Here is a 20,810-nt window from a genome sequence, read left to right as displayed (position 1 = left end):
AGTTAGATCATAACAGACACAATTAAATTAGGTGACTATTTACAGGAGAGGATTCAAGGGTCTGAATTTCAGGTGAATAAAGATATTAAGATGCAGAAAAGCTCAGAAATACCCCTCCCCTTTAAGAAAACAAAGTTTGCATTACGTTTTGGGACAGCAAGATGATTTACTTTCTACTGTAGGAATCTTTAACACTAAGAAATATCAAAAAACACAAGTACAAAGTAATTAATTATCCAGCAGTAGATGTTTAATCCAAAATTATATACTTACCTTCAAGACATCCCAGTATGCCACATTATTATTTGTGTCTTTGGTTAGTATGTGTCTCTTGTCATTAAGAATGTGGCACTGAATAATACTAGCACCCCCTAGCAAACAAACAAAAATTAAGGTCACTAGAGTGATTATTTATTTATATATTTTCATTAAACCTTTTAATGAAATACATTAAATGAAAAGATATAATACTACGCATGTGTGATTACTCTTTTGTTTCACTATAAGACTTGAATATCACAAGGATTTAAATATTATTTTTATTATACCTAACACTAGGTAAATGATAATTACATTGTCTTCCTGTCTGTTGAAATCAGAGTATGAAGTATCAACAGGCCTGAGACAGTCTTAAAAATCTGCTATTTCTGCTAATGATAACATAGTGTATAAGATGCTCTGCAAAGCAGCTGTTTACCTTTTATAACTTGGTCAGGCTGTGTACATAGGGGCGGTATAGGATTGGTACAGTCATTATCATAGTCCCCAGATGCTCTAAAATTATGAATTCCCTTCAAAGTCTAAAGAAAGAAACAAAATTTTGGCACATTCATAACAATCTATAAATTTTGCTTTTATCTACGAGTAATAACTGCCAGTTCATGCTGCTGTTCAGATGTTTAGCTGCCCAGTACTGGATAAGATCATTTATTTCTAGAAGCAGCATAAATAGATAGCAAAGGAAGTAATGTAAAGCTTAAAGTCTTTTGGCCAATTTCAATATTAGCAGATTTTAATGATTTTTAAGTAAAGCTTATATACATCTTAGCGAGTCAGAGTCCAGTTGCAAGCAACAGCCCAAGAGTTCCCAAACCAAGACAGCAAATATCTCATGACCACTTAACTGAATTCACAGAACGTAAAATGTATCACTTACCCATTTATTCACAGAGGATTTAGTCGTTGCAACCCAAAGTGCTGGAGGAGGATCAGCTGATCTATCAAGTTCCATCTAAATAATTAAGACAGATGCTTTCAGACATGCTTAGCTTAATTTTGCTCTGTCCAATTAATATTTGCTCTGGGTAGGCCTGCTGCCATACTTGATGCACTCTAGAAGCAACACTACTTTCAGTTTACTGAAGGTTTATTAAAGAAATATAAAATTTAAATGAAAAAAATAGCTAAGTTGCACTTTTTAAAACTTTGGAGAAATTGTTTAAGTATTCAACAAAAATTCTTGGCATGAGCAAAAAGTAGGTGCAGCATGTGTAAATACCAAGTATTTACTTAAAGTTGTTCCTATCGTGATGCAATCGTGTACAATGGACAATTTAAGTAGCACAATATTTTATAAACTACCTTGCACTTCAGTACTTCGAATGTTTAAAAAGAGAATGTAGAAAATTCAGGATTAATAAAAAAGCAGAACTTCATACGTTTGTCTCTGCTGTTAAGTTTTTCGGACAACAACGAACCACTGTAACTAAGATCTTAGAGACACTTCCTGACCTATGTGCAGCAAAATATTTTAACAGTCATATGCCTATATACTGCTTCTAAGATGCATTTTTTTTCCTAAAGCTTTGGCAATGATGGTTTAGTTTACTGAAAGTGAACAAGGGTCTGGGGAAACAACTTTTCATGTTTGAAGTATATTAAGTTTCTGTAATATTTTAATTTTGATAGTTTAGATAGCAGCCAGGCATTTATGTTCTTCAGACTGTTACGTTTCACCTGTGACTTAGGAAATAAAGCCAATATATTGGAGATGTGTCTTAGTGAACACTTGTTTTTTATACACATTCTTACATCATCTTATACCCGAAGCTACTATTTCATTAGACAACACGCAATATATTACATGTTTTACTAAATTCATTGTCCATACTAGCGTTTTAAAGACTTTTTAGCGTAGAAAATTACAAGGTATTACTCATATGCATATTAAATATATTATTTCAAATATAGCCTGAAATTAATCCATGAGATTTCAAACCGCTGGAAAAAAACAAGCCCAGCACGTGCATCAGAAGACACAGTTAAGGTTATCTACCAAGCCTTATAGTTAGTGATTTAATTCTAAATCTTTTGCCACAGGTTTTCATCAAACTATTTTCTTTAGAGAAACTTGTTGGCTTTATAACAAGAACAATGCTAGGAACATTTAAAAATCTACATTTTTTTCATGAAATCTGGAATTCCAACATGATTTTCTGATTCTACTGACAAATAGAAATTGCTACATATTCTGGAAAACCTGTAATGCTAAAAAGGATTTCTAATTCAGACGGCCGGTCTTATAAAATCAAGTCATTTTAGTTACAGTCTTGTATTTTAAGAGTTACTACAAAGTTTTATGAGTGACCAAACTTTCAGCAATCATTTAAGCAAAATCAATTACCTTAAGAACTGGTGCCTTTTCTTCACAGATAAGCACACGGATATCGGGATTTCGTAAATCTGTACAATAAATCTTCCTGTCTCTTCCTCCTGAATAAACATGAGTGAAGGCTTCATTGACCTGCAGAGCCCAAACACCTTCATCGTGGACTCTATACGTGGCTATACATCTCTGTTGCCCAAGAGACCACAGGCGGATAGTCCCATCAGAACTGCCTGAAAGACACTGAGCAACAACCGTTGTATTTAAATCAAGTGAGTATTTAGATATTTTTAAATCATTTTTTGATAGAGAGCTTCCATAACTGTTCTGGTAACATTTTTCCATTAACACTATGCTAAACTGAGTGACAGTTAACAATTTCAGTCACAATTTCCAGATGTTTTATGTCAACCCCCCGCTTCAAAAAAAAAGCAAGCCCCGCACAACACCCAGATGTACCATGTTAAATCAGAGTTTGCACTCACTAGTCTCCCTCCATTAATCATTCAATATCTGTAAGATTCTTGTTAAGCTATTTTCTGCCATCTGTGACATTAAATATCTATTACATTGAAGGAGACTAATGAGATTTGAGTTCTGTAAAATGCCCTTGTCTCAAATAAAACCACGTACCTGTGTGCCATCTCTGTTCAACAACAAAGCTTTTACATTGTCCGTGTGCCCTTTCAGTTTCATTAGTTTTGCACAAGTTCTTGGATCCCACACCCTTAGAACCTAGGCAAGTAAACATTGGATGACTGCATTAATATGGTTCTTTCCACAGATGGACACATTGCTACTACAGAAAAATAAGCTTTTCCAGGTAGAGCGACCCTTATTCCAACACACACACAAACACACACACACCCCCTACCAAAAAACGTATTTCATTAGAACAAGATGAACATGACTAGATCTTACGCATCTCTAAAAATCAGATGGGATTTTTTTTCCCCTTGTCATTTCATTTCTTTTGGCTTTTTCCATCTTATTCTTAAAAATTAAAGAATGGAAGTGATTGGAAACATGACAATGATGTGGGGAAAAAAAAAACAAAATAGATTCTGAAAATCCTCTCAAATGCTTGACTGGCGTATCCTGTTTTTATTTCTATATTGATTTGGAGTTGGAAATAAAATACTCTCAAGGTGAAATTAGGAAAAAACAAAAACAAACAAAAAAAACTCTTGGGAGGGTCTTTCACCTTCCTCTACAACAAAAAGCACAGGCTCTCTCTTGAGAACATCTCAGCTTCTTTAGGTTACTTCATTTCCCACCACTGCAGGGGCCTCATGGATTGCTGGCACCTTTCCTTTTGTACCTATGGCATATGCTTCAGTTTTTATAATCAGCTGAATAATCTATCCCCCAAATCAGAGATTCTACAGTGAAATATAATGATCTCTGATAGAGAGAGGGTTAAACTAGATGACAGGATTGTCTCTTCTGAGTATTAAAGCTGTATGGATAATTTATGTATTTTTATACTGAGGCAGATATTTGTAACATCCTTTCTACCTCTCCTTTAAAAAATCCCAAACCAAAACCGCAATGTATATCCTCATTATTTAAAACAAAACAGCTGCTGCAGATCTGAAATCAAAAATGAATAAAATTGTTTCTTTTCTTTACATTAAACTTTGAACTGAAGTGGAATGAGCCTCACCACGTTTTTGCTTACCTTTTCAGTGGACCCTGACACAATTACTGTTCCCATTTGATTCATTGCAAGGCTGTAGATAGAGTCTTTGTTCCCACTCAGGGAAGAAGCTATTTCAAAATAAAATTAACATTTTCATTTTTAGTGCTACCATTTGATAATATTTATTCATTCACTCAAAAATGTTACCTTTTTCAGACCAAAATGCAGGGTTTAATACCCTGTGATAATCATACATGAAAAGAACCCTTACCCAGTACACAGAGGGTTTTTTTGTTGTTTTTTTTGTTGTTTTTTTTTTAAAAAAAGGCTATTCCTAGCATATTGCTAGAAGACCCCATCTCGATTCTTCCTCTACAGCTCTATAAAAGCAAAGCAACTTCTCAGACTTATGGTCATTACAATCACGGTGCCATTTTGGCACCAGAGTTCAGTGCCAGGATCATCAAGGTACTCTTGCTCTTCTCAGCCTCTTCATCTGAGAATGGTATTTGTAAGTGAAATTATAATACATAGGATTTGTGTTTAAGCACAGAAAAATTTCCAGACCAAGCAACTACATAAATCTATTAAAGACTGTTCTCTTAGTTCAGTGGAGACGTGGTAGTAAAGCTGTCCTGTAGCATTGAAACATATGTTACCCGGGCACAGATGCTACCTTTGCATTTCAAAAAAAACCAAATGGCAACTGCTTAGCAACTACCAGTAAAGGACTGAACGGATCAGAGTTCAGGAATTCCGTACCATCTAACCTAATTTTGGACAAATTAAAGTACTAATCCCACAGCTGGGAAAAGCATCCTCATAGCAGATGAGCATCATCTATCCAGAGAGCATCATCATAGACTGCAAGCCTCAGAAAGACTCAAAACCATAGCATAGGTACGGCAAACAGGGTGAGAACAGCACCAAATTATAGTGCCAGCAAAAATATGCAATGTATTTCCATGCGATACCCAAATCATTGTATTAAGTTTCTACCATGTTATTCCCAACCCAATACCTTAAACATTTTGTCAAAGTGAAAGAATTACAAATGTTAACTTCAGGGTTCTCCTGATCACTAGCTACAGTTATCCAAATGTAACCTTTCCAATAGAATTTATTATTTATAGACAAAAATACAGTGATAGTCTTCCACCGGCCCTGAGAGACTAGCTGAAGCTAAAAAGCAGTACTGAAAACCCTTGAAGGTTAGCACCCTGTCCAACAACCATAATAACTTATAAAAGGCTTTCCCTTCCACCTATACAGCATTATCCCGGGGCAAGATATCAGGAACGAGAGAGAGAATCATAATTTTTTTTGCTCTGAAGTGCTCAGAAGCAAAATGCATGCCAGAACAAAAAGCTCTACTTCCTCCTCTTCTGGAAAGGGCTACTCCTCAAAACGAAAGTCTCTCCATTTAATTTAAACTACGGCGAAGCAAACTGCCACACACCTTTTAAGAACAGGCTTCCTTATAATGTTGGCTTGTGTGTATCACCGCCTTATAATCAGGGAAGAAATTAGAGCATGCAACCGTCTTCATTTGCACTCTGAGGAAACGAAAGCTGTTTGAAAGGACTGCGGAAGAACAGCTCCTTTACGACATATACCACACTCTTCCTAACAGAAACACTGTTACTTATGAGCACTTGGGCTTAAAAAGAAAGAAAAACACCCCTCCACCACCTTTATGCATTCCTGTTCTAACTCTAGAAATGAAAATTTATTTCTGTCATCTCAGAAGTAATGCCTCTGCTTCCTCTTGATCTTGGCTCAAAGCAGGCATCAGCTCCCCAGTGCTCCCAGCCTCACAATTATGATTCGTTTGAATCATTCTGGTACTATAGCACCACTGCAATGTCTAAGAAACCAATTTTATCCGCAGCCTTGCTCCTCTATAAGCCAGCCAATAAATTCCTCCTTCAAACACAAGAGAGCATAATTTATATTATAAATATAATTTATATTCCCATAAAGTTTGGTAATAAATTACTTCTATGATAACAAACTTCTGGGGAATAATAGGTAAATCTACTTAGATATGTGCAGTCAAGTGCCGGCCCACCCATAGTCCAAAACAGCTCAGCACAAGCCATCTCTCTTCTGAACGCTACACAGACGTGTCAGCATGAGGCTATGCCTGAGTTTACAAGTCCTGCAAACAGAACATATGCAAAACTGACCATTCTGCCCATACGGATGCACCTCCAGTTTTAAAAACTATCAACCTCCCACAAATTAACACTCCTTTCAGAAGCAGACAAAACAGTAATTCCAGAAAAAGTGCCAAAACAATTATACACCTGCATCTTCTTTACAGAGTCACCGATTCCTGAAATCTCTTACTATCATCTGTTGTGCTATTTCCATTCTAAATGGGATCTTTCAAAACAGAGCCCCACAAACCCATTCAAGCAGCCAGGAGCCATAAGATAACTTAACACAAAACTCGCATAATTCCATCAAATTTTTGTTCTGCAATTTTCTTGGTGTCATTCCTAACCTATGAATGAGGATGCAGGTAATCTTACAGCACATTTAGAGAATTTAAGCGAGTGTGGCAACATGGTATGGTCTTTCTTAATTCATACAGCTGAGACACTACTACTGTTCAAACATTTATCAAATGTTATAAGTGTTTATAAGTTTTCATATAAACATTTATAAAATAGCAAAGACCAGTCATTTTCAATGATATTTTTTCCAGACCAGATCCAGGCACCAAAACAGACCATGGTCAGACTAGATCGCTTTCAACAAAACGTATCCTGCAATACCCAATACAAAACAGGATGCAGAACACCCAGATTTGTGTTATTCACTCAAGCAGTTAAATCTAACTGAACTTGAAGATTGGTGTCGTACTTCCCAGATGAGGGGTCTAACCAGTGTTCTCCCAACTGCTCTAAGAAAGGGATGTTGGAATTGCTCTCTGGGGAAAGATCTCATAAGTAACTCTCATGCCTTTATTTATTGGGATAGAGAAGCAGGACATATCACGTCTTAAAAGATTACGATGATGAAATAGAAGATTAATTCTGATACGAAGGGTCTACTGACAGTTTCCCCTCGCTGTCTAATATCTAAATAGTGCATTAGACCTCTAGTACATTATCCCTACGTGTAATTAGTGCTCAGTGTTACTTCAGCACCCTGCGCACCAGCATCCTTTTGTATCTAAATTTATCTAGTAACTTTAGCCTTCTGACAGATACAATTGATAGTTATTAAATTCTGCTTCAGGAGTTGTACTGTGTTCATTGCAGTGTCTATGTAATTACACAAAATACAAATTATGACATACAGAAATCACATAGACAAATATCGTAAGAAAAAATGACTATAATATATTAGCTGAGGAGCGAAAGGCTTCTAAAGCTAAAGCGCTATTTAGTTTTGATGAATACCACCTCGTTATATTTGAGGAGGTAATGTTCAAAGAGACCTGTCCTCTATTCTAAACTTCATGACTGTTTGCTGCTCTAGATTTTCAGCTATTACATAATGCAACAAATGGAGTTAGTACATATTAAAAAAAAAGTAACATTTCTTGTGCATTTTGTTAGGTAGACACAGAAACCAGTATCTATAGTCTTTAACAGATCTCACGGATTACGCTACTCAATAAAATACATTGCATTTGCTTCCCCTCCCTAGGTACCTACTTGTAACGGTGTTATTTGAGGCAGTCAGTGCTGTTAGAGTATTTACATCCCAGAGGAAAATCTGTCTGTCCAGCCCAGCAGACGCTACCAGTTCTTTATCTTTTGCATATGCTAAGGCTTTCACATAATCCTGTAATAAAGTAAGTATAACAACATGAACCAACGATATTATCCATTTGAAGTCTACAGCTTGATTTTTAAGATTGTCAATGATAAAATACCATATTTACAGAAAACGTTTTTCACCTTATGTGTCCTTAGTGTTGACATGCAAAATCCCTTATGTGCATTCCAGACTTTAACAGTAGTATCTGAAGAAGCAGATATCACTGCATTGGAAAGAATAAAGAACAAACATCAATGGATGAGGCACTACTTTAGAGCACGTTCTTCTTATTCTTAATTTTCTTTTCAAAAGATTAAATAAATGATATATACATTTTAATTTTCATTAAAACACTTGCTTACATTTACCATATTTACAATATGCATCATATAAATGAATTTTACACACTAAGAAGAGATGGAAAAAGGTATTCAAATGGTTAAAGTAGCAGATAATATACTTTTACACACAATTTCTGAATGCTGTAATTTTTGAACATTTAAGTACTTACATGTTTTACCATTGCAGCAGAGCACAATATCATTTACCCAATCTGTGTGATGTTCCATAGATGCTATATAAGGGTCTTGCTGAAAATGAAGGAAAAAGTTTATAAGGTCTCTTCATAAATGGAAAAGATTATTACGATTATCAGATCCGGTTGTAACATTTTCTTCAGCCTTCAGATGGATCAAAAGTTGCCTAGTGCAGAGTTGCCTGAAGTCACTATTCTAGCATTTTTTGTGAGATAACTATACAGAGACATCAGAGACTAGTCTTCAGTGGAATTCCTATATATTTTAAACTTTGAGTGTCCATTTCAAATATAATTTCACCCTAAAGTGTTTGGGTTTGTATCACCAAAAAAAAAAAAATAAAATAAAATTACCTTAAACAACAGGGATTGCCAAGCTAATGTTATTCTGCACTTACAGGAGCAGACTCTGTTCCTCTGCAGAGGACCAGAACAACCAAAACACAAACAAGGATCTCTGAGCCATGAACTTTATGAAGCCTTATCTCCTTCCATCCCTATCTTCCACAGGGACGTCCTGGTGTCCAGCAACGTGCTCAAGTTCATATTACAAAACATTTGTTCAGTGGGGCTACTAATTTAGTTCTCTCTCCTCAACATGACAAAGTGTTATAATAAACTTCCTTTAGTTAGAGAATTAAACACAATGGTGAAAGTAAGTGGGACCAGCAGAGAATCTGATCAATGTTTCCTTTTTTCCTTTAAAGTAAAGATGGCAATAAAAGAGAGAAGAAGACTGAAGACCCTTCCAGGATACCAGAATATACAAATTATTCACTGACCAAAATTAAAAATCCATCAAAATGCATATGCATAACTAACACAACATGGTCCTAGTGACTGGTATTTATGTCTCACTGGAGACCACAACATAATATATTTAATTTTGTTTTCTCTCTGCTGTGACGAGTTCTTTGGAATATAGGCCCAAATGCAAGTCTGTAATCCCAAACATTTTTGTTACAATATGAATAATATCAAAATGATTTCCCTACTGCTAATGACTGGCAGTTGTTAAATAACTTAATGTCAGGTATAGAAATTGTTAAGCAGCTTACTAGCACAATAACTTGAAAAACAAATTAGACTGAGGAATCCTCTCTTAGCTTACCTTGTGCTGATTGACACTCCATATTCTTATAATAGAGTCTCGGCCTGCTGTGAAGAGTCTATTTAACGCTGGATCCAGCTGAAGTGCATTTACTCCATTTCGGTTATACTTCTCCACCTCATCTCTAATCACATAGGAGACCTAAAATACATTTACACAAATCTGATTATGGTATTAAGATATTGACTTGGCCGTAAGATGCTACCATCTAATTTCATTTTTGTGAGGTTCTCGGGTAGAAAATACTAAGAGCTTTACAAACATTAAATTAGTCTATCAGTTTGAGAGTTATCACCAATCTCAGTTGTTGGGCTTTTTTCCTGAAAAATGGAGAAGACCCCTTGATAAGATGTTAGTAGTGCTAGAAAGAGAGCCCAAAGGATTAGATAATCATTACAACTCAAGCCTAGACACAGAAAGTCCTTAGCTCAATTCCCTGCTCTGCACAGATATTCTGGGTGATCCTGCATCTCACTTCTTAAATTCGTTTCTTAGTTACTAAAACTGGCATGACAGTATTTTCCAGCCTCATAAAGGATAGGATAAGCCACTAAGGATTACCAAGCATTGAGTAACTGTAGGTATATGAAATAGAGAGTTAGAAGTTGCATCACTATTATCATTATGATACTTTAAGAAGAGCAGTATTTTGAAACAATCTTTTTTTGAATTATCTACTTTCTAACATAACAAGGAGCACAAATATTTACTGCTTTTTGAAATACAGAAATTCTTTATTTACTTCTGTACTTGACAGGACTCTGTGTAGTTCATTTAATTGTTCTGTTCATAAACACTACATGGAGATTTAATGGGAGAAGGAGACAGGCTACAAGGGCTACAGCACTCTGCATAAGTGATGTCCAGTAAACACCATTACAAGGCACCGCGGTCTTCAGAGCTACCCCGTTCGTACTGAGCTGCATCTCTCCTGATCACTTACACTGGGTTTATGCATTACTATGAGGAAATCCCTCAAGATTAATGAAAAGGAAGGAAACTGGCAGCTAAGCTCGCTCTTTCCCAGATTCTGTAAAATATAATCACAACAACAGGGTAAAATTTTAGGCTTGATATAATGCAATCTGACAACAGCAGGAACCATTTGGATACAAAAGTACCAGTGTTTTCAAAACTCTTTTAAGGAGTGGTCTCGGGCCAGAGATCTGAAAGCAATTTTTCAATCCAGTAATTGCATTCTAGCAGTACCAAGAAAATGTTTTCCAGATCAGATCTCAGTTATGCAAAACAGAAAACCCAACAAACTGAACAAAATTTCCTGCGGTCCTTATCACTGAAGAGGCATTTTAGGGAATCTCTGATCCTACACCACAAGAATCGACAGGTCCATTTGGCGAATGAGGGGAACACCTCCACTGAATTATCTCCTCCCTCTGCAGCACAGTAAGAAAACTGATGCTTCGAGAAACCGTATAGCCGGTCCTATTCTCTCTGTTTTAGAAACCGCCGCAACAGCTAGAGCAACACTGGAGGACCAAAATTAGAGCCACCTGAATCTTTCTGTCCTAACGCTCCCTATTACCATTCCACAGCTCCATTTATTACAATTTCCAGCAATACCTTTGTCACGATGCCTTTAAAGCTCTTCTTGCTTATATTTAGTCTGTGGTAGCCGCTCATAATCCTTGCAGAGCCTCAGCTCTTCCTCCCAACTTCAGATTGTGTCCCGATTTCCAGTACTCTCAGGCTCTCTCACCCATTCCAGACTCACCCATAGTATTCTTGCTATCCATGCTCAAGTCCCCACCCACACAAAGCTTCAGGAGAAGTTATAAGATGACAGTCTGACATGCATAATAGTGTCTTAATATTAAAATTCAAATGAATCAAGCCTTACAGTTTCTGATAAACAAATGGAGATGGAGGGAAACATGGGATCTGCCTGTACTTAAATAAACTGTTTTTTGTAATGTTGACAGCAAGATTTGCGTGCAGCTTCTCATACGACTTGATCAAGTTGTGTCTGCATTTAGAAGACTCAGACAGACTGCTTCAGTGGAAGAATGTTAGAAGCAAAGACAAGGTCTAACACAATGATACAAAACACAAGTCAAAAGGATGGCTTTAAAATTCATACTGCTTTTCAATACTTTCATAGAACAGGGAAAATTGAGACTCAGATATTTCTATGTTAATCTTTCTTAAAATGCAACAGATGAAATAATTTCTCCCTAAACTGCATATAGTTCTTATTTAACACTGATTAACCGATAGCAAAAAAACCCTCATACAGATAAGATGTAGTAAAACAATGGTTTTCACTTCTGGCTATAAAGGAGTTTGCATAATGATTAAATTGCCATCTGGAAGATCTTGAAATGGTGGGTGCTGGTGCAACCAGGTGCTCTGCTCGCACTGGTCAAAGATAAGTGATTAGGGAAAAACTGAAAACTGACAACCATTTTCAACCATGAACAGCACTGAAATATTCAATAGGACAAGAATCTAGATTTTCATAGAAAACAGTTTCATCACAGGACTTGACATCTGACTCTTTTTAATCACAACATCTGAAAATTATTAATTTCCTTTTTATAAGAATTAGGGTGAAGCTAGATACAACACCACAGACTCATGTTTTGTAACAGTATTTACTGAAAACTGACAGTAAAAAGCTTGAATAAGCTAAGCAAAATAACAGTGACCAAGAACACAGCTAAAAGATGTCAAAAATGACATTTAAGTCAGGTCTTCACTATAAAATATGTGCCACAGTCACTGTATTTGGAGATCTTTTTAACTTTGCTAGAGTTTAAAACAAAAAACTTTGTCAATATGATTTTGATTCCCCATGTTAAATAAGACAAGTATCAATAAAAACTTTTTTATATAACAATAATTATATCCATACCAACCTTTAGCCAGGAGAGAAATTACAGGATAAAATACACACTCTAAATTCATTTTGCTAAACCAGCAAATGCAGATTTGACCTAGGTTCCTTTTAATAACTTCCACGTGTGGATTTGGTCAAACACCTTTTTGGAAAGTATTGTTTATATTTTAAGAGAATAAATTGAGCCAACAAGAGCAACTATTTTGTTTCAGGGTTAATGAGTCTGTAGTGGATTTAAGAGCTAAACCTAGAGTTCACTACCAGTTCAGGATGAAATATAATATCATCCTCCTTCCCTGTGAGGAATTTGACAAAGTAACCCTGCAACAACAAGTGAATTGAAGAGATTAAAATTTTATTTTTTACTGTTCAGTTTTTTGTGTAAACACCCAACAGCTTTGATAGAAAAAAATAAGGGCAAGAAAACAAGGAAAGCTTGACACTTGCAAAATTACCCAGCGGCCACTGCTACTGTTCACCAAATTTAACCAATAATTCTGGTCTCTCCTAAAGCTTACAATTCTATAACTTACAAAGCTTTATTTTCCATTCACAGAATGAATTGCATATCTTTCCTGATATGCACTTTTAAATTTAAGATATAGGAGTAGAAAGAAAAACAAATCCGTACAGTATAAAGAACAGGTAACAACAGTTTTCTGCATCTCACAAGAAGCAACTGTGTCAACCAGTTTTAAATGACAAAAATGATACTAATGCAAATTAGGTAAGCGTTCCATTTAATTCTTCCTTTATTTCTAATATTAAACAATTATCTTCACTAAAAGTCCTTGGAAGCACAAAGGGGAGAAAATTAAGATGACAGAAAATGGTTTTGCATTCAGTAAGTTTATTGGATACCACACCATCATTTCAGATGAATACTGCTTCTATTTTTAGGGCAGTTAGATAAGGAAAGAGTTTTCAGCACGATGAACCACTTTTCATGAACACAATGCGAACAGAAAATGGTAAGTATGGCACAAATACTGACTCTCCAACTCCCACTGGAGCCTAATGACATCTTATTAGTTGTCAGTTGCCTCTGTGGGAAATATAACGAATTTCTTTTTTCATCCAAACTGTGTTAAATGGTCTACACTTGCAAGCCATAAAGATCCATTCAGACTGAAATAAATAATTGTTATATAAACTTTTAGAAGCAGAGGTGTAATGCCAGATGTATCCGGACCTGTATTCAAATACATTAATTATATATTAACATGCCACCGAGGGACAAAATAAGGCTTGTGTGAAATCTGTGAAATGGTGTTTGAAATGCCCATCGTAACACAGAGAACTTAAAACAGATCGATAAGAACAACGGCAACTTAGCTTACATCCTTGATTTAACGGCCTGAAGGTTGTGTAAGACGGGGGGACAGCAGGCAAGTTGACAAAAATGAAAAGTTCCCTAAGATAAACAGAGGAAGGTTGCTGATAATCCACATATGATTCTCCATTATACCATTATTTGGGAGGAAAAAAGGCCTGAAAGTCATTGTTTTAAAAAAAAAATTGGAGCGACATTGAGTACATAAATATAACAACTGTTAGTAAATATAATAATTACACAAATAAATACAAAAAAGCATATATGTGTATTTGTATACACACATACAAAAGTGTTTGAAGGCACATGCTTTTTATATGCTTCATTTATATGCTTTTATATGTGCATTTATATATGTTATATATAGATTATGCATAATGCATATATATGCATTTACATATATATTATATATACATATGCCTATATAAATACACACGCATCTACGTAAATAACATAAATGAAACAGGTTTTCAGCTGAGGACAAACCGTGCGATGAACTTCAGCTCTCAGCCACGTCATACAGGCTTTTAACACTCCGGATGAGGCGCCGCATTACAGGTGGAGAGGACCACGAAGGGCAGCAGGAGGCTCTGCCTCTAAGCACAAACCGGCGCACGCTGCAAACAGGGGAGACTAAGCGCACATTACTACCCTGTTCATTGGGTTGGTCCACAAGCAGTTTCAAGCCACAAAGGTCCGAGTGGGGCAAGGTTTGTGGGTGATGAAACATTTTAACAGCGACCAAGGCCGCCTACTTTTATACTGCAGTAGCTTTTACAAACTCCCATAATGAATAAGAATCGTTCACAACGCTGCACAAACATTACAAAGTGATGACTCTCATTATAAAGAATTTATGGGGTTCAGTACGCTGAATGGATCCAGACTAATCATTTTAATGACTATTTTGGAGCACCAGAGCTAAAGCTACAGTCAACAGATACACTGCAGCATACAAAGTCAAGTGAAGTTCTTGCAGGACCTATGATGTTTCTCCTTTATGGACAAGTATATCAGCTGATCTGAAATTTTGCTACCCTGTTACATTACATCTATTACAGACCTTGTCCTAATGGAAGGGCAGAATCTCCATTTCTCAAATCTACTTTAAAAATACCAGCACACCATCACAGCGGACCATAAGGTGAACAGCCAAGATCTGACAGTGTGCATTCCTTGTTCATAAGTAGAGAAAATTTTCATAGGCACAAGTGTTACTAAAGACAATTAAAAAAACAATTTGCATTTCTCAAAATCACTGGAAGGATTCCATAACATTTGGCATCAATTACATTAAAAAAAGAGAGAAGAAAAAAAAAATCAAGAAAAAGAAATCTATTTCTTTAGCATCTTTGTATGGCAGATGATACACTTTAGAATAAGCTTTTAACTAAGGATATGCCTATATTTGAATTTTTATCAGGAGTTCCAGACCCTAGAATAAAAGTAACAGAAGGTATGAAGAAATTCATCCTATTCTTTTACAATGAGTCAACTGACTTCCTATTCTTTTGAGTCTGTATTACATAATTAAAAATCTAATATATTATGGCATTTAATACATGTAAAATCTAGCATGCTTTTAATACATGCTACTATTAAAGAAAATCAGTAGCTGAAATATTTTCTAAATGTAAGGGGATGTTTTTGTTTCACCAGTTTCCAGTTGCTGTCATGATACAGTATTAGTGCAGAAATATGATAGAAACTCAGTGCAAAAACATTTTCTTATTCTGTACAGGATATTTTAGTGCATGACAAAAAGTACTTAAAATTGATTCAATAAATTCATAATTGAGATAATGATCCAAGTCACTAACAGTGAAATTCACCCCTTATGCCAAAGGAGTTGGGGCAGGGGAATTACACAGACCAGGCAGCAGGTTTGGAAGAGCAGTTACAATGCAACCTCTCAAATACAGCTACTTTAAGCCACTTGCTGAAAAGTGGCTTCATCTTGACTTAATTCACAGTAACATATCTGAGAGTTATAGCACATGGCCAACTCTTTCTCACCACATAGTTCCTACTACCCCCACACCTCTACGCCCCCATTCTTTCCCCAGCTCAGGCAGCCTTACTATCTCACCCTTCACATATGCATAGTTAAGCTTAAGAAATGCAAACAGCCTTCAACCAGACATTTTAAATGTCTGATTTAAATGTAAATAATTACATTTCTTACCTTTATTTATGCAGGGAATTTATTTTGAGACCTAAAATGTTAATTATAATAAAGTCCTCCTACACATACAGTTATATACACAGAAATGCCCTAAACTGACTATTTTGAAGTGTTCTGCTTACCAATAAGATGGATGCATCTAAGATAATAATAGTTCAGATTTCAATAAACTTGAACCAGCTCTCATGTGAGGTTAAGAATCAAGTTCCTCCATGCCCAAGAGGCATTCTTCTGAAAGCCTTTTTCCCTAGCCTCATAGGTTCTGGAGAAAACTCTCTCTCTCTCTTTTTTCTGTTTTTTTTTTTTTTTTTTTTTTTTAAATAAGAAAAGTTTCTAATAAGCTTGATGTAGCAGCACCCTAAATGCTCAGCCACCGGAAAGAAAAAGAAATTGTTAGTGGTTATAACTTTGCTGAGGCTGATGGATATAACAGCCACTTAGGATTCCATTACACGAACAAAATCCTGTATCTAACCAAGTAGCTGAAATAATAACAGTGCAAGAAAATACACAGCTTTTACTCAAGGCTTGATATATATGCTTGTAGAGAAAAAAGACCTATGCTTGTCGTGTAACCAAATCTAGAATATGGGCTGAGGGACAGATTAGCGGAGCAGTACGTGGATGAGTGAAAAACAGAATGTAGCACAATGAGAGGAAGGATACATCATAAACCAGCACAAAAACACCAGTAAATACAAGTTTTTGAGCTAAGTACTGTTTGGAAAAGGCATGTAGTAGTAAACAAAAACTATGTCCCCTTTGATGTATGTTGCTGTCAGGGAAATAATACTTCATAAAGAAATAGGACTACATCAAAGAAATACCTAGTTATCATAAAAATCCCCTTCTTATGAGAACGACCTGCAAGAACTTGTATATGAGACAGGCAATGAAGTCAATAAAGGGACATTATATTTCAGATACTTTGTATTTTAGAGACTATCAGAGGATTTTTTTGGAAGGGCAAGAGAATTCTTTATTTAACACAGTACAGGCCAAGTGCTTACCCTAACTGTGAAAAAACACTAAACGCCATAGAGAATAGTACATTTCCTCTGGGCAGCAAAATACAAAAGATGGGTTCAAAAACTGAACCCACCTTTGGAAGGATCCTGGCACTATTTCAGAATTAATCAACATTTCTTTCGGTCACAATGGCTAGATACAGTTGAGACATGAACTTGCCACTAGAGGTAGGCAGCTTTACACACTGATAAAACATTCAATCTTTGCTGAAAGTTGTAAAAATATTTAAAGTGCTGGTAGCATGGGGGGAAAAATGTTAAGGATCATAATAAAATCATTTTAATCACTTTTACTGTTAAAAACAGTCTTTGCTTTTTATAGGTATTTTACTAATCCCAATCTTGAACAAGGTTATTCAGTATACTCGTATCTACGTGGACACATGCCCTACGAGCCACACCACAAGGTCTGATCATGTCTCAGGTGCATTAAGAAAGTTTACACCCACGGGACTGACTTGGCCACGGTCTTCTTTTAAGAAACGTTTAGCGGGAGCTGGAAAGGGAAGAGGGGTGGGGTGCCTCAGCTCTGCCGCCTCAGGGCCGGGGAGCCTGACCCCGCTCAGCCGCCAGCAGCACTTCTGCCCGCCCCTCCACGGACGTTAGCGACCGCGGGACGCTCCAGTCGGGTGGGGGCGCGGGGGTGGTCTCCTCATGGGTGTTGGGAAAAGGAAGGAGCCGGCTGCATTGCCATGGAAACCCCCAATTCCCTCCCCACCACGGCAGCCAGGGCACAGCCCCCGCGGGCCGGGCCGGGCCGGGCCGGGCCCGCGTCCTCCGCGCTCCGGCCCCTCCCTGACCCCGCCGGCCCCCGCCCCCGCCCACTGACCCTCCCCTCCCCACCCCGCGCCGCGCCGCGCCTTGTCCCGCCGCCGCCCAGGCCGGAGCGGAACGGAGCGGAGCCGCGCCGCGTCCCCGCCGCCGCCCGCAGCCCCCGGCCCGGCGGGGCCGCGCCCTCACCTGCACTTTCCGCCGCCCCGCCGTGTTCTGCCGATGATGTGCCGCCATCTTGCATGTTGACACTCTGATGTCATTTCCGAGGAGGGCAAGCCGCGCCGGAAGTCCCGCCCCTTTCCCGCCCTATGCCCGCGCAGCCCGGGCCGAGGCGTTGCTAGGGGAGCTGCGGGGGGCGGGGCCTGAAGGGGGCGGGGCTCCGCCCAGGGGCCGCGCGGGCCCGGCGCTGCCGCCGGCGGCTCCGCCATGTTGGCTGCGGCCGCTGCCTCTTCCCCCGTGCGCCTTCCTCCCCGGGCTGTGCCTCGCGGGGCAGATGCTCAAGGGGGATCGTGCCCGAGCCTCTGTGCGAGGCTGCGTTGTCGCAGCCGCCTCAGGTGTTACAAAAAGAGTACCGCGCTCATAGAAAAACCCCTCCCGCCCTCCCCCGGGAGCTCGAGGCGGCGGCAGTGTTTTGTCTAACGGGAAAGAGGCCCTGAAAACGGGAGCGCGCTCCTCAGCGGTGCCTCCTTATGTCCCCTTGTCCTGAAAGCATCCTTCCCTTTCCGTGCGGCCAGCGGGTGCCGGTCCAAACCGTGTCCTGCCGTCTGCGCGGGGCCAGGGAGAAGGCAGCTCCTGCGCGGCCCGGCCCGGCCGCTTTGTGTTTTCGGCGGACATCCCGCCCTGGCCCCGAGGAGCTTTCATCACCCGGGTGGCGCCTCTGTAAAGTTGCGTGGGGGACTGTCTAGGTAGAAGGCAGTTTTGTGGTACCAATTGCTTCATTAATGGCAGGACTGCAAAACAGTGAAGATGGTTAGAAGAAGAGCTTGGTGGGATGAGCAGATAATAGTTAATTAGTGGAAAAAAAAATTTTGACTAGGAGAGGAAAAAAGGGATGAGGGAAAAAAAGATGTTGGTTCATATTCTCATGCTTGTTCGATGCTGGTTGCAGCCATAAGCGAAAGATTCAATAGCTACTTCACTTCTGCTAATAAACATATAAACTTTGTTTATTTTGATATAGATTACATTTTCTAGCATTTCTGAGTGCACCATGTTCTCATCACAGCTGCAGGTGGAGGGTATGGTTCTTAAAGGGGATCTTCCTTGACCAAAGCCCACCCTTAACTCCAGCATTTCTACTATTTTGTCCTATTACAGTAGTAATATGATTCGAGGCACTTCATAGACAAGTACGAAGCAGTTTTATTGTGTTTAATTTATTTCATTTTTTCTAAGATAAAATTAAAGCTTTTTTTGAGAAGAGCTCAGTTATGTATTGGCTTCAGGCCAGTGGTAATTATCAAAGAATCTCAGATGCTGTCATGCACAGAATTTTATCAGATTCTGGGCTGGAGAAGAACGAGGCAGTGTGAAGTCTTCTACTTAAGTAAATAAGCAAAGTGCCTCACTAGATTTCAGTATGCATTAGTCCATTAAAATGTTGAAGAGTTCACAGCACAACAGTTCTGTGCATATTTTAATGTCATTTCTTATTATCTTTTAAAGATACTGAAATGTTTGCATTTATGATTTTTGTGACATTCTTTGATAAACTGAAATAATAATTCCATTCATAAATCTTAATTATCATTTCATAATCCTTAATCACCAATGGGTTATTCATTTGATAAAGTTAATCTTCTTCATGTTGTGTCTTCAAGGGCAGTGTGCATTTTTTGTATGTTTGGTTTAAAGTTGAATTTACTTATGGACTGAGGACCTTTGTTTCTTTACATTATTAGGTGATTTTTAAACTTTTTCCTTTTTGCATGTCAAAGAACTGGCTATTCATGGGTAGTCACTGCTGTTAATATGTATAAAATACAGTGCTTCTTAATTCTTTCAGATCAACAATTCATTAACTTGAAATAGAAAAAAATACATAGCGAGCCCTTTATATCAAACAGTTGTTGAAGATCGTCTAGTCCAAGGACTATCATATTTGCTTCGTGTTTGCTGAAGGCTGCTAAAGATATTAGTTATGATAAGTTTCTAAGATTTGTGTATGTTTGGCAAGCCTAAACTAACCCAGAGCCCTTAAGTTCTAAGGGTAAGATAATGCAAAAAATATGGTAAGTAATATTTTCTTTGTTATGCAGTAAAACCTTCAGCATCTCATCACGTTTGTCTCATTTTAGGAAAGTGATAAGATGATCTAATTTATAATGTTATCTCTTTGCTTTTCTTTGTGAGACTCTACATTCACTTGCTTAACTGTGACAAAATTAACTCTTCCATATGCCAGCTTCCATTTTGGGTTCCTCCTTTGGGTGTTGAGTGAGGTTTTTGATATTAGGGAGAGAGAAGGAACATATATGAGTTCAGAGGTGACTTTTCAATTTCCATGAAATTCATCTTTGGCTAAATTGTGAGCTTCTGAAAACATCAGTGTGAGCAAAAGGAGGTTGAGCCAAAAAGGAAGTGGGGAGAATTGAACAGGGTTAAGGAGTTAAGCCAGAAGGTTGAGACAAGTAAAAAGTAGGATGGAAGTGTCAGGAATAGAAATGCTTATTGGGTAAATAATCACTGTAATAAGTAAGAATATAAAGGTAATATTTCCTCTGTAGTAGTAGACTCAAGAATGCAATAGCATTTCCCTGCTTCTTCTGTCTGCTGTTTCAGTCCCACTTTGTGAGGTTTGACATTCACAGGTTTCCAAAAAATGTTAAAAGGATTCGGAAATACACTGTAAGAATGATTTGAGGCCTGAGAAGTATGACTGATGATGAAAAGTCCAGATGGATTTTTTCTACAGAAGAAGAGAGAAAACATGATAGCCTTTTTCAAATAAATAAAAAGAAATA

The 20,810-nt window shown here is 37.9% G+C and overlaps 1 protein-coding gene across 2 annotated transcripts in view; it reads right to left on the bottom strand.

Moving 5' to 3' along the window:
* WDR48 (WD repeat domain 48) overlaps positions 1 to 18,085 on the bottom strand; it is a 28,378-nt gene extending 10,293 nt beyond the window's left edge. Inside the window, exons 1-11 of one of the 2 annotated variants that reach the window (XM_067291978.1) lie at positions 18,034 to 18,085; positions 9,671 to 9,811; positions 8,536 to 8,614; positions 8,165 to 8,247; positions 7,919 to 8,048; positions 4,287 to 4,375; positions 3,239 to 3,340; positions 2,624 to 2,848; positions 1,157 to 1,231; positions 698 to 800; positions 274 to 371 (exon numbers count right to left, since the gene is read on the bottom strand). In XM_067291978.1, the coding sequence (XP_067148079.1) occupies positions 274 to 371; positions 698 to 800; positions 1,157 to 1,231; positions 2,624 to 2,848; positions 3,239 to 3,340; positions 4,287 to 4,375; positions 7,919 to 8,048; positions 8,165 to 8,247; positions 8,536 to 8,614; positions 9,671 to 9,811; positions 18,034 to 18,081 (1,173 nt within the window). In that variant the 5' untranslated portion in view covers positions 18,082 to 18,085. Of the gene's footprint in view, positions 1 to 273; positions 372 to 697; positions 801 to 1,156; positions 1,232 to 2,623; positions 2,849 to 3,238; positions 3,341 to 4,286; positions 4,376 to 7,918; positions 8,049 to 8,164; positions 8,248 to 8,535; positions 8,615 to 9,670; positions 9,812 to 11,528; positions 11,709 to 18,033 lie in introns of those variants that run through there. The other variant, XM_067291979.1, reaches the window with a different exon arrangement.
* Between the last annotated feature and the right edge of the window lie 2,725 nt (positions 18,086 to 20,810).

The sequence above is a fragment of the Apteryx mantelli genome, chromosome 2, assembly GCF_036417845.1.
Source record: "Apteryx mantelli isolate bAptMan1 chromosome 2, bAptMan1.hap1, whole genome shotgun sequence".
Lineage (NCBI taxonomy): Eukaryota > Metazoa > Chordata > Aves > Apterygiformes > Apterygidae > Apteryx > Apteryx mantelli.
This window is presented reverse-complemented; position numbering and strand designations above follow the sequence as displayed.